Genomic DNA, 12,348 nt, shown 5'->3' with positions numbered 1-12,348 from the left:
CAGCAGCCTCAGTGGGAGGTGGAGGCAGGTAGTGATGCTGGATGCCAGGTGGGAGTGGAGAGGGGACTGCTCTCCTCCAAGTGTGCACTTTCCTCATTATTCTCAGGGGCGCAGATGCTCAGGCTGCTGCAGGGGAGAGGCAAGGGAGGGAGCCATGGTGCCCAGGAGGCCTGGCGACCAGCCACTGCTGAGAGATGGAGCTAACATCCTGTGTTTACGGCCAACGGGGTTGCCGCTAGGCTGGTGCAGCTGTCAGTGAGCTGGAGTGAGCTGGCGTGCTGCAGACCACCTGAGAGCTGGCCCTAGGGTCTCAGGCAGACTGGGGAGTGGGGATCCACAGTGGGAAACCTGTGTTTTGGCAGTAGACTCCTGCATGTTCTCCCATGGGCCTGTCCCATCCCTGGGATTTTATTCTAACTAGAAGTAAATGCTAACCCTCAATAATCAGTGCATGTAAATAACTTGATCGTGCCAAAGAAGATTGAGGACCCTTCACCGCAGCTGGGGAGAGCCATGTTGCTCTGAGGTGTGTGTGCACAGATGGGGTGGGGGCAGGTGGCACCTCGGGCCTTGTCAGTATTCCTCTTCCCTTGGACAGCCTGGTGCCCTCTGCTTCCCAGGTGAGTGAGGAGACTTGCCTTGAAGTGGGCTGAAGGACCCTCCAGGACTCCAGATGCCCACATTCTCTACCACAACTGCAAGCAGAATGCCGTGGGCAGCTCACTGGCCTCCTGGCCTTCCCTGTCGCCATCCTTCACCCTTTCATCTCTAACCGTTACTCTCCCCACACTGCTTTTGTAATCCATCAGCCAGCAGGAGGCACTGCACCCCATGGCTGCCCAGGAAGGGCTGGCTTTGCCACCCGAAGCTAGGACCCCCACTCGCAGCAGAGTGACTGGGGTGAATGGCTGTATTCTTGGATCCAATTAGCATTCCTGGTGGCCGCTGACTTTTCACTTTCCATGCCAGCCAAGCCTCCAGCTTGCCTTCCTCTGGGTTTTTGCACCTCCTGTTTTCTAGTTGACTTCTCCTACCGGGGGTTTTGTAGCCTTTTCATCTGAGGATCTGAGTGACCAAGTGGAAACCCCAGATGCTGAAATTGTCAGGGGACCTGATTAAAATGACATGGCGTGGTCGTGGCGGGGTGCTGCTTTAGCCCTCACAAGACAAGACACCTTAGAGGGCTGTGGACATCACATCCTGATTTCCAGTGTGTGATCGTGGCCTTTGCCCTTGGCCTCTGCGTCCCTCTTCTGGGCTCCTCTGCTTTGGGAGAGGAGTTGGGAATGCTCCTGGTTTCCTGAGCGAGTGCCCCACACCCCTCCTGCCGCTGCCGAGATTTTATTATTTTTTCACTCCCCCACTTTAAAAAAAAGTGGAAAGATTGTGCAACAAGTAATCTGAGAGTCCTGGGAACAGCTGTCCTGGCGGGAAGGAGGGCGAGATTTACAGTCTCAGAGCCTCTGGCTCCCAGGCTCCCAGGCTCTGGCAGTCCAGCCCTGGCCGCTCATGCAGCTGCCTGGGCTCTGGCCTTCCCCTCTTCCCAGGCGCCCTCCCCACCTTCGGTTTTGCCTGGCTCCCTTTTGTCTTCCCAATCCTGGCCAGCAGGGGCTTTCCTTTGCCTTCTGTGTGCACTGAGTGAGCTCTGTTGTGGGCCGGCAGGGTGCTTCTGCTCTCAGGAGGGGCCGCTGCGAGGGTTTTGTGCGGCAGATCCCGAAATGGGAACCCACACCCTGGCACCAGTAAATACAGCCTTCTGCTGCCCTGTCCCGCACAGGACTCTGCACTCTCAGGGCGGGGGGCAGAGGGGGTGTAGCTCCTTCAGCAGCTGCTCTCCTGGGTCCAGGAATCCCGGCAGCCCTGATGTCCATGGCCCGTTACAGGCAGCTCTGCCTTAGCAGGGGAGTGGGTCAGGGTGGGGGAACATTATTTCCCTTTGGTCTTTTGGTGCCTAGTTGATTTGCAGGCCTGCCCCCCCGCCCCCCCCTTCTTGTGTTTCCATTTGGATTGGAGCCGAAATTCCTGAAAGGGCCTATTTTTGTCACTTATACTACGGGGTTAGTTCCGCTGACAACGGCCCTGAGACATGAATCACCAGAAGAAAACAAATGGAGTCACTAGATTGAGGCTGGGGGGTGTGATACATGAACACCCCTCTTGGTAGCTATCCATAGACCGGGATGCTGTGGACTGATGCAGGCGTGGGGTGGTCCTCTGGGGCCAGGCTCTAGTTCAGGGAGCCACGGAACACAGGCAGGAGGAGGATGGCGGGGGTGGGTGCTGCTTTCCCAGCTGTGTCCCAGGCCACCATGTATTCCCCACCCTCTGCCCCAGCAGCATGCAGTGCAGTGGCCCAGCCCTACCACTTCCTCTGATTCCAGCTATTGCTTGGGCTGTGGTCTTCCATTGAGCTGTGATTCCAGCTAAAGCCTGGAGCTGCTTGAGGGTTCTGTATTGAGATAGGCAGGGGTAGGGCACAAATGCCACTCTCCCACCACCCCTAGGGCATCTGTAGACCTGGGTGGAGCAGGCTGGAGGAAGACACTGTCCCAGGTGGGCTGTGGACAGTACTGTGGCTTTGCTGTCATTAGCACTGGGGTTAGGTCTGCCCAGCACATGGGGCAGGGCATGTCCTAGGAATCTTCTAGCTTTCATTTGTCACATAGCTGACATCTGGTTCTTCCCAAGTGTCATGCACAGGTCTTTGTGAGCAGAAGTGTCCCCACAGCTTATGTCCCTCTTAGGAATACCCGTTTAACCTCAGCTACCTGGGCTGGGACAGGGTCTCAGGGAGGCGTGAGAGATCCTCCTGGGCTTTGGTCTGGTCGTCTAGTTGGAACGGGAGCGCAGTCCAGCTATTTTAGTCTCCTGGCTTCCTTTTCCCAGGATTGGAGCATGTGGGTGTTTCTTAATAGCTCCAGGGGAAAAAGGAATGCTTGATGTTTTGGAAAGATTTGAGCTGGGAAGTGCAGACAGAGGCCATGGGGCGTTCTTACCACACAACCAGCCTCAGCTTCCTGACCCCCAGGGTCTTTGAGGGACCTAGTCGCATCTCCAGGCCTGCTGCTTGCCTGCTCCAGAGTGTGGCGCTTACCTAGGGGAATGGTGAGGACCCTGGAGGTGGGGGAGTAGGAAGAGACTTGAAGATAGGGCGGTAGCCTTTCTGTCTGCACAGCCAGGTGACTCCCCCAACAAACAGCCAGCATTTGCAGCTGGAGGGATTCTGGGGCTTCATGGGCGGGTGAGGGCGAGCCTTGTGGAATGTGGCCCAGAGTGAGAGGCCGCCAGTGGGCGGGTTTTTCCCATGCCCGCACTCATGGGCCAGGGAGTAGCACGTCGGTTGCATCCGTGACTCCAGTAGAGGCATCCGCTCTGCTACGTGGGTGGGAACAAGCCCAGTGCCCCTCCCTGGTCCAGGGAGCCATGTTGGATACCCCAAAAAAGGAAAGAAAGGACAAGACTTTATTCCTTAGCCTGTTTCTTTTTCTTTTTTTCCTCCTCCTCAGCAGTGTGTATAATAGGTTCTGCTTTTTAGAGTTTGAGCTTTTTGTTTGGGGGATCTGGAGGAATGCAGAGATGAGGCTGTTTGCTCTTTCTCCTCCACTGGGGGTCCTGCATTCTGGTACCTCCTTTCTTGTAGACCCAGGAGGAAGGGCTGGCATCGCCTTCCTGAGACTAGACAGTGCACAGCCCCTGGGTGAGATGAGCTCAGAGTCAGCAGGGGCCTGGTGGGCTTGCCACACCTGGCTGGTGGGACAGGGCAGGGGCACCACTCAAATTCAAAAGAAGCCACTTGAGGGCAGTAAAGGAAATGCTGGCGTGCGCTCAGGCAGGGCACACGTGGAGCTTGCTAGTGGGAACCAGGGCCACTCTCTAGAAGCTGGGCAGGCTGGGGGCGGTTTCCGAGGCATCCATGCATTCTGCCTCCGTGACCTTTCTAAGCGGGCGGTGGGTCTGTCCCTACCCAGGGTTAGCCAGGCACGGGGCAGGGCTCCAGTCTCCAGTGCCGTTCTTGTGCCCATCAGCCACCAGGGCGCAGGAGGTTGGCTCAGTCTGCTGTTCTTCTGTTCTTGTGACTTAAATGGTACATTCCACACCATTTCTCTCACACTGGTTTCTCTCTCCCTCTACGTAGGTCCTGCCTAATCATTGGACACGGACTCTTAATAAAACGGTCTTCAGTTCCAGATTCCTTCCCAGCAAGCTATAGCTTAAGTCCATTTTCTTCCGTGAAAGGGACAGGACTCCATCAAGTTATGGAATTCCTCAGAGCCCTGGGCCTGTCCCCCGGGGTGGATTAGTCATGTCCAGCAGCACACGCCTAGTCCCGCCTTCGGGAAGGCTGCCTGCCTGGCCAGCCGCCCGGGCCTCTCTGTGTAAAGACTGCCTGGCTGTCCTGCCCAGCCTTCCTGGTTCTCTGGGGTCCTCTGGGTGGGTGGCATCTCCTGGAGGGTGATGACAATCCCCAACACATGCATTCATGTGGTGCTGCTCTGTGTGCAAAGCCAGACCCCAAGTATGTTTTCTCTCTTTGTCCCATCCCTCTTTTTCTGGGACTTTGGACCCTAACTACTTCCCTCCTGAACCTTGCAGTGATATCAGTCCAGGAGAGCTCTCGTTCAGTGTGCGGAAGAACACTCTGACCTCTAGAGCTGTCCTAGATAAGGAGTGGGAGCTTCAGAGGCAAGGCCTCTAGACCCTGGAAGGCTCAGTGAGGCTCTTCCCACAGCATGCTTCTCACTGATGCCCTGTAAGGCTCGAGCCACCGCTGACTCTGAGCCTTTTGGAGTCTTTCCTCCTTCGTGTCCATTGTTCCCGTGCATTTCCAAAAGCTTAAGTTGCCTGTTGGGCATTTCCCCAGTTTCTTTGGCCTCCGTCTTCTCAAGTCACATAGGGAAAGTACCTCCTGGAACCAGGCTGCAGTATGCAGGACCTGCCAGGCAGGCACTGGTGAAGGGCCTTGGGCCCATCATCCCCCCAACCCCACCTTACCCCACCCGCCGCCTCTAGTGGGGTGAGTCTGGGCTGGTGGACCAGAGAGGGTGTCACAGACCCTCAGGGACTGCCCCATGGACACCTCTGATTGGTGTTAACAGTGTGAACATTTTCCTCGTCTTCAGTCCCTTAGAATGACGACAGCCCCTGGGGTTGGGGCAGGCGAGGGTGGCCACATCATCCAAGCCCTCCCAGAGGCACAAATAGGCTTTTTTGCTCTAAAAATAAATACCGGCCCTTTTTTGGTCACAAATCCAGCATCTCAGCAGAAAACTGCCTGACATGAAAAGTCCCCTGAGGAACTGCATCTGCGTTTCAGGGGCTTTTCATTTTTTCTCCTTTTTTAAAGTGTAGATTGTGGGTGCTTCCTAGAGGCCTGCCTTCTTCTGGAACTGGAAGTGGGCTATCACCATGGGCAAGCCCTTGGGTGCAGGCTCCCCACCCGCCTGGGAACCCTGGCAGCTCTCCTCAGCTCCTTGGGCTTGAGCAGCTGCAACTGCCCCAGATTTGCTGTGGAAGCAGGGGCTAGCCCTGGCCTCACCAGGGCCTCCCGGGGCCCTGCATTGATGCTCAGGAGTTCCTGGGCTGCTCTTGATCCTTTCTGGGCATCCAGCTTCCAGTTAAGCTCCGTTTGCCAAACAAACTATTCTGAGCTGCCCTTTGGCCTGCGCCTGATGTGTTCCTGTTGCAGTCCCGCCTGCCTGAGACAGGAGCAGGCGGGAGAGCCTTCATGCCCAGATTCCCACAGGACAATTGGGGAGCTGCTGGCATTGTCTTTCTGGGAAGATTCTGCTTTCTTGGACCAAATGGCAGCCTGATTCCCAGTGTCGGGCCTGCATGCTGCCCCCGACACACGCGCACGCGCACACACGTGTGCACATGGGCCATAGCCACACACACACGTGTGCACATGGGCCATAGCCACAAGCCAGCTCTCCTCCAGGGTCTTTTCAACCTCGCTGTCCAGGGACCCTGTCCTTCTTGCCCGTGGGGCTTCCATCTGGCAGAGAATGCTCAGGGCTTGTTGAACTTGAAAGCTCATTAGACTTAAGCTGTCACCTGTGCTTGGTGCCCCAGGAACAGCCAGAGAGGACAGTGCCCACTCACTTCTTGTTGGCAGCCTCCTGTGCAGGAAGTGCCAGCCGGGCCTCGACGCACCAGCTGGCTGTGGGTCCTGAGGAGGGGCGGGAGGCGGCCGCTCAGTGCAGACGGGGACTCCTCTCCTCTGCCCTGACCTTACCCTCCATTACCTCCTTCACTGGAGTGGGGCTGGGGGGTGGGTGGAATCAGTGTTTTAATCGAATTTTAAAAAAACATTTTATTTCTTTGTACAATTACCATCCTATGTAAAGATGAAATTTGTGTTGAGTTGAAGATTGTCATGGAATAAAGATCACACCGTACTTGAGGCCATCTTCATGTAACCCTTTCTAGAGAGTTTTGTGTGGGGGTGTCTTGGGGCTGGTGTGTTGTGAAGCTGTGCACTTCCTGTCTTGTCTTTTACTGGTAACTCTGACACAAGGCTCAGACCACATGGGCCAGATGGGGCTACCTCTTCCACCAGCCCCTTTAGGCATTTGGTCCTGGGGGTCTGCCGTGCACATGCCGCCTTCTCTCCCCCACTTTTTAGGCCTGCCTTGCCTGGGGGCCCCAGCACTTGCAAGGGGCCCTGGAGACAAGTCCTCAGGATATTCCCTGTGGCCTTTCCAAGGCAGCTGAGACATGCCCCCTGGAACCCCCCACAGGCCCTGCTGCGCTTTGTCCCTACATCTCCTCCTATGGGCCTCTGCTCACAGCCTGCAGGCTGTGAGGGGTTAGAGTGACCATCTCTCTTTTACAACCAAAAAAACAAGATTTCTTCCAAGGCCACGAGACAACAGGCGAGCCCCAGCATATCCTTCCCTTGCGCACACACTTTCTCCCTCAACTCTACATCTGGACACATCCCTGAGGCTTCTCCTAGTCGGACTTCACACGGTGGCCCTGCTGCTTCCCCCTACCTTCCGCCTTCTGCCCCAGGTCCCCTCCAAGGTGTGCCCAGCATGCCCCCAGACAGCGCGGCTCCATCACCTCCTTGTGCCGGGAGAGAAGCCCTGGCCTTTTCTTCCCAGTTCCCTAGTGTGCAGGGTCCCCCTGGTCCTGTGGCTGCCAACCTCTGCAGCCAGCGCTCCTCCCCCCACCACCACAGCAGTCAGACTCCCTGTTGCCCTGACACTGCAAATCTACTCAAGCTTTCCCTTCTGGCATGTCTCACCCACAACAGTATCTCTCTCACCAGATGTCATACTCTGACCCAGAGCGTCCTGAGCCCTGTATGCAGGTTTTAGGCGGGGCCCCAGGTTCCCCCATGTCCCCAGTTGTAGCCCCTGGTCATTTGTACGAGGACGTGTGTCTGTAGCTGCTGAGGTCTGTGTCTGTGTCTTGTCTCGCGTGGAGTGGTGAGCTCTTACAGGGCACAAGGTCCTTCCCCATCCCTTTTGGTGGCATGCTGCACTGAGGGCCACGTGCCTCACAGAAGCTTAGCGTGGCCCTCCACGAAGCAGATCCAAGGGGAAGGAGCCTGGATTTGGGCAAAGCATGTGTCCTCCAACACCAGCAGCAAGAGGCAGCACCCTGACAAGGAGCTCAGGCGAAGCCAGGCAGTGCCATGAGGTGCTTCTCAGTGACAGGAATCCAAAAGGTGCCATACCATGGGCCCGGCCTCCCATCTGGTGGCGGGCAACTGTGACCTGCCAGCCCATGAGCACTGGCCAGGGCTCATGTCCCCCTGTGGGGCTTGTACACCATCCATGTTTGGTGAGGGGACATCCAACTGGCAAAAGTCCCTTAGTGTAAATCTCTGGGGTGAGGACAGAGGTGGGCACGCTGGCTCTCGAGTACACCTCGCAGGGGCAGACAGACACACCCTGGACCCATCCACCCCACTGTGGTGCCAAGCCATCGGCCCACAGGAGTGGGGGCGCATGCTGCCTTCTGTCTGCAGCATGGTGACTGTGTCCCAAAGCAGGGACTTCTGAGGTCCATCTACCTCTTTAGTAGCTGGTCATTCCCAGGAGGCCAGCCTGCTCCTTTTTTTTCTCCCGGAGTGGGCTCTCTGTGTTTTCCCTTGCCGATATGTTCCTCACCGTCCTGTGGCTCTCAGCCCCAGCTGAGCCTCTCTGCTTCCCTTTGGAGGATGGAAAGGAGTGGGCCTTAGAGGGCCATGCAGTTGGAGGCCCCCGAGAAGCTGCTTTTTAGCCATGTGATCCTAGACAAGTCCCCTGCCTTCTGAAGCCCCACTTTTCTCAGCTGTAAGATGAATGTGACCATTGCAACCATCACAGGTTGTTGGAAAACTGAGCAGGTTGCTGTCCAGGCCATGCACTCAGTCACTATAGTGAGTGACTGACCCTTGAGTAGTGGGAGACGTTGGGCAAGCTCTCAGCTTCCAGTGCAACTGTGGTGATCTGAAGCTTGGCAGGGGAGGCTTTTTCAGGCACAGTCCCTCCTAGGAAAAGCAGCAGGCAAGTGGGTAGGTGACGCCTCGCATGTCTCTCCCTCTCCCGTGATGACCAACTCATCCCTCATTGAACTCGGCTGCCCTTTCTCAGGGTCACTGGTCCTTCTCCTGAAAGTGCCCTGTTTTCTCGTCTTTCTCCATCCAAGGCCAGCTCACTCACCTTCTCCCCCAGAGCCTCACTACCTTCTCTTTTCCTCTGCAGAGATGGCTCCGAAGTCAAAAAAGAAGGGGCACCCCGGGAGGGAGCAGAAGAAGGTACATGGGCTCAGGGGCATCCTTCATTAGGTGGGACGTTGGGTCTGGCCCGGGCCAGTTCTGCCTGCCTGACATCAGCCTGTCTGTCTGTCTCTCTGTCTGCAGCACCATCATCACCACCATCAGCAGATGCAGCAGGCCCCGGCTCCTGTGCCCCAGCAGCCGCCCCCGCCTCCCCAGCAGCCCCCACCGCCTCCACCTCCGCAGCAGCAACAGCAGCCGCCACCCCCGCCTCCCCCACCCTCCATGCCGCAGCAGGCAGCCCCGGCGATGAAGTCCTCGCCCCCACCCTTCATTGCCACCCAGGTGCCCGTCCTGGAGCCCCAGCTCCCAGGCAGCGTCTTTGACCCCATCGGCCACTTCACCCAGCCCATCCTGCACCTGCCGCAGCCTGAGCTGCCCCCTCACCTGCCCCAGCCGCCTGAGCACAGCACTCCACCCCATCTCAACCAGCACGCAGTGGTCTCTCCTCCAGGTGAGCCGTGGCCTGCCCCAGTGTGGGTTGAGACCCCTTCCTGCCTCGGTTTACCCATGTGGTGTCCGAGCACTCTGGCTGGGCAGCCTCTTAGCCTCAGCTGCTCTGGTCTCTAGAGGGAAGATCCGTGGCTTCTCGGGGCCATCTTGGAAGTTAAAGGAGATGCCTCAAGACAGGTCATGCATGGAGTTATTAACACGTTGATTCAGAAGACTTTTGTTTTTATTTTTGTTTTTTAAACACCTGACATCATTTGAGTAACAATCTAGATGATTTTGACTTATTTCTCCTGCTGGGCCAGGCGTCATGTTAGATGGGAAAAGCTGGGACCCCTCTGCAGCTTTTCTCATCAGGGGTTGGGGGATGCACTCATGCGATGGGATTCTTCCCATGGAACCTGGACAGCACTCACCAGGGATATGGGGACAGGGCCACCTTCCTGGGGGCCTGGGGAACGGCCGGGCAACAGCCGGGCAAGTGAGGGACCAAGCTCTGCACTGAGGCCTGAAGGGCCATTGTGAGCATGGGGAGCAGGAGCTGGGGACACAGAGCATAGGGCAGGACGACACCGCCCTAAAGCTCTCTCTGGAAGCTGTTTACTGCTCTGGAGTTTGTGGGAGGCCACGGTAGGTGGGGAGGGAGTGCCAGTTTGAGGGAGGCCAGTAGGAGACCACTGGAGTCCAGATGAGGTCAGGATGGAGCAGAAAGGCCAGGCTGGGGCCACAGGTGCTCAGGCCTCACCGCCTCGGTGTTGTGTCCTTCCAGCTTTGCACAACGCACTACCCCAGCAGCCATCACGGCCCAGCAACCGAGCCGCTGCCCTGCCTCCCAAGCCCGCCCGGCCCCCAGCCGTATCACCAGCCTTGACCCAGACACCCCTGCTCCCACAGCCCCCCATGGCCCAACCCCCCCAAGTGCTGCTGGAGGATGAAGAGCCACCTGCCCCACCCCTCACCTCCATGCAGATGCAGCTGTACCTGCAGCAGCTGCAGAAGGTGCAGCCCCCTACGCCGCTACTCCCTTCCGTGAAGGTGCAGTCCCAGCCCCCACCCCCCCTGCCGCCCCCACCCCACCCCTCTGTGCAGCAGCAGCTGCAGCAGCAGCAGCTGCAGCAGCAGCCGCCACCACCCCCACCACCCCAGCCCCAGCCTCCGCCCCAGCAGCAGCATCAGCCCCCTCCACGGCCCGTGCACTTGCAGCCCATGCAGTTCTCCACCCACATCCAACAGCCCCCGCCACCCCAGGGCCAGCAGCCCCCCCATCCACCCCCAGGCCAGCAGCCACCCCCGCCGCAGCCTGCCAAGCCTCAGCAAGTCATCCAGCACCACCATTCACCCCGGCACCACAAGTCGGACCCCTACTCAACCGGTAAGTGGTCCTCACCCGTAGACTCTGGGGAGGCTGGTGCTGGGCCTATAGTTTTGTCCTCAGGAAGCCGGAAGGGTTAACTCATGCTTCAGGCTGCAGTGGGTTCAGAGCTGAGCCTCAGCTTGGAGGGGGACCTGGAAGGGTCATTGGAGCTTCCTACAGTGTGTGTTTATCAGATGTCTGTCTTGCTTGTGAGCTGAGATCACTCAGAATAAGGCCCCTCTGGTCCCTCTCTTGAGTCAGGAGCACGACAATGCTAGGTGACTTCTTGCTAGGTGGGGAAGCTAGGAGCCCAGGGGAGGTACCTGATGCACCTCAGGGGGTCAGGATATGCTTCCAAGAGGCAGTGATCGCAGACAGGTAGCAGCTAACTTAGCAGAGTGAAGAATGAAGTTCAGGGAGAGCCAGAACCATGGTGGGGAGCACTGAGCTGGAAGCTCAAAAGGCAGCTCAGAGCCCGCCCAGGACCTGTCCTCATCGCCTGTTACCAGCCTGCAGCCCAGTCCACGCCACCCTTTTCCCATTGACGGCATTGGTCAGGCCACACCCTTTCACTTTTCCTGGGCACTTAAGTGTCAGTAACCAGAATGTCCTGGCTGGCTCCGGCAGGGGATGTTCTGGTCAGTGCCTCCTGATGTGGTGCTGCAGGGTTAGCGTGGAGGGTCCTGGCCTCAGCAGTGTAGATGGTGCTGCCTGTCTTGGGTGTGTACCGGGTGCTGCCTGCAAATCGAGCAACGAGGCAGGGCTGTGATTACTCCTAACCCAGAAAAAGCTGCTGGATGCAGGCCGGGCGCGGTGGCTCATGCCTGTAATCCCAGCACTTTGGGAGGCCAAGGCAGGTGGATCACCTGATGTCAGGAGTTTCAAGACCAGCCTGACCAAGATGGTGAAACCCTATCTGTACTAAAAATACAAAAATTATCCGGGCGTGGTGGCAGGCACCTGTAATCCCAGCCACTCGGGAGGCTGAGGCGGAAGAATCGCTTGAGTCTGGGAGGCGGAGGTTGCAGTGAGCTGGGATTGTGCCACTGCACTCCAGTCTGGGCAACAGATTGAGACTCTATCTCAAAAAAAAAAAAAAAAGTTGTCAGGTGTCAATTGGATCTCTCTCTGCATGCCCTGAGCCAAGAACAAGCTGCTTGTCCTCCCTGGGAAATAACTGGTGTTGGGCCTGGCAGCTGTGCGGCTGTGCCTGTTCTCATGCGAAGCAGGGCTGGGCTCCTGTTGGGGGTGATAGACAGGGGATGCAAGGCATTTAGAAGAGCCAGCACTCGGGTGCACCAGGCACCTATCGGGGCTGAGGCAGGTCTTCTCCAGCCAGCTCTACTTCAGGTCCCTGGCCGTGACCCAAGCCCCAGCAGGCTAGGATGGGGCATCAAGAGCAGTGTGGATTGGGATCCTGCTAGGGGCTTTATAGGCCAAAAGCTTAAGTTGTTAGACTCCCAAAGAGACTTAACAGGCATCCCTGGGCCCCCAGCCAGCTTTCAGGAGTCATCTGTGAGCCATCCTCTGAACCCACCAGCAGGCAGGTGGTTTCTATAAACCACAGCCCCTGGAGCCTACCGTTGCCCAGGTCAGCCTCAGCAGGTGCTGAAGGCACTGCCCTAGTTGGGTGGGAGGCTGTTGCAGTCATGTGCCTGTGGATCCCTGGCAGGCCAGACCTGGGGCCCTCCAGCACTGAATGGAGTTGGCAGTGCCCAAAGTGGTCCCCATGTGCTAGAATTGGAGGAGACGTCAACGCCAGGAAAACCAGCCA

The 12,348-nt window shown here is 57.5% G+C and overlaps 1 protein-coding gene across 2 annotated transcripts in view; it reads left to right on the top strand.

Moving 5' to 3' along the window:
- Positions 1-12,348, top strand: part of BRD4 (bromodomain containing 4) — a 97,286-nt gene that overhangs the window by 80,635 nt on the left and 4,303 nt on the right. Inside the window, exons 12-14 of one of the 2 annotated variants that reach the window (XM_055372026.2) lie at positions 8,697-8,749; positions 8,855-9,224; positions 9,990-10,592. In XM_055372026.2, coding sequence (XP_055228001.1) covers positions 8,697-8,749; positions 8,855-9,224; positions 9,990-10,592 — 1,026 coding nt within the window. Of the gene's footprint in view, positions 1-4,135; positions 6,409-8,696; positions 8,750-8,854; positions 9,225-9,989; positions 10,593-12,348 lie in introns of those variants that run through there. The other variant, XM_055372027.2, reaches the window with a different exon arrangement.

This window comes from Gorilla gorilla, chromosome 20 (genome assembly GCF_029281585.2).
Source record: "Gorilla gorilla gorilla isolate KB3781 chromosome 20, NHGRI_mGorGor1-v2.1_pri, whole genome shotgun sequence".
NCBI lineage: Eukaryota > Metazoa > Chordata > Mammalia > Primates > Hominidae > Gorilla > Gorilla gorilla.
This window is presented reverse-complemented; position numbering and strand designations above follow the sequence as displayed.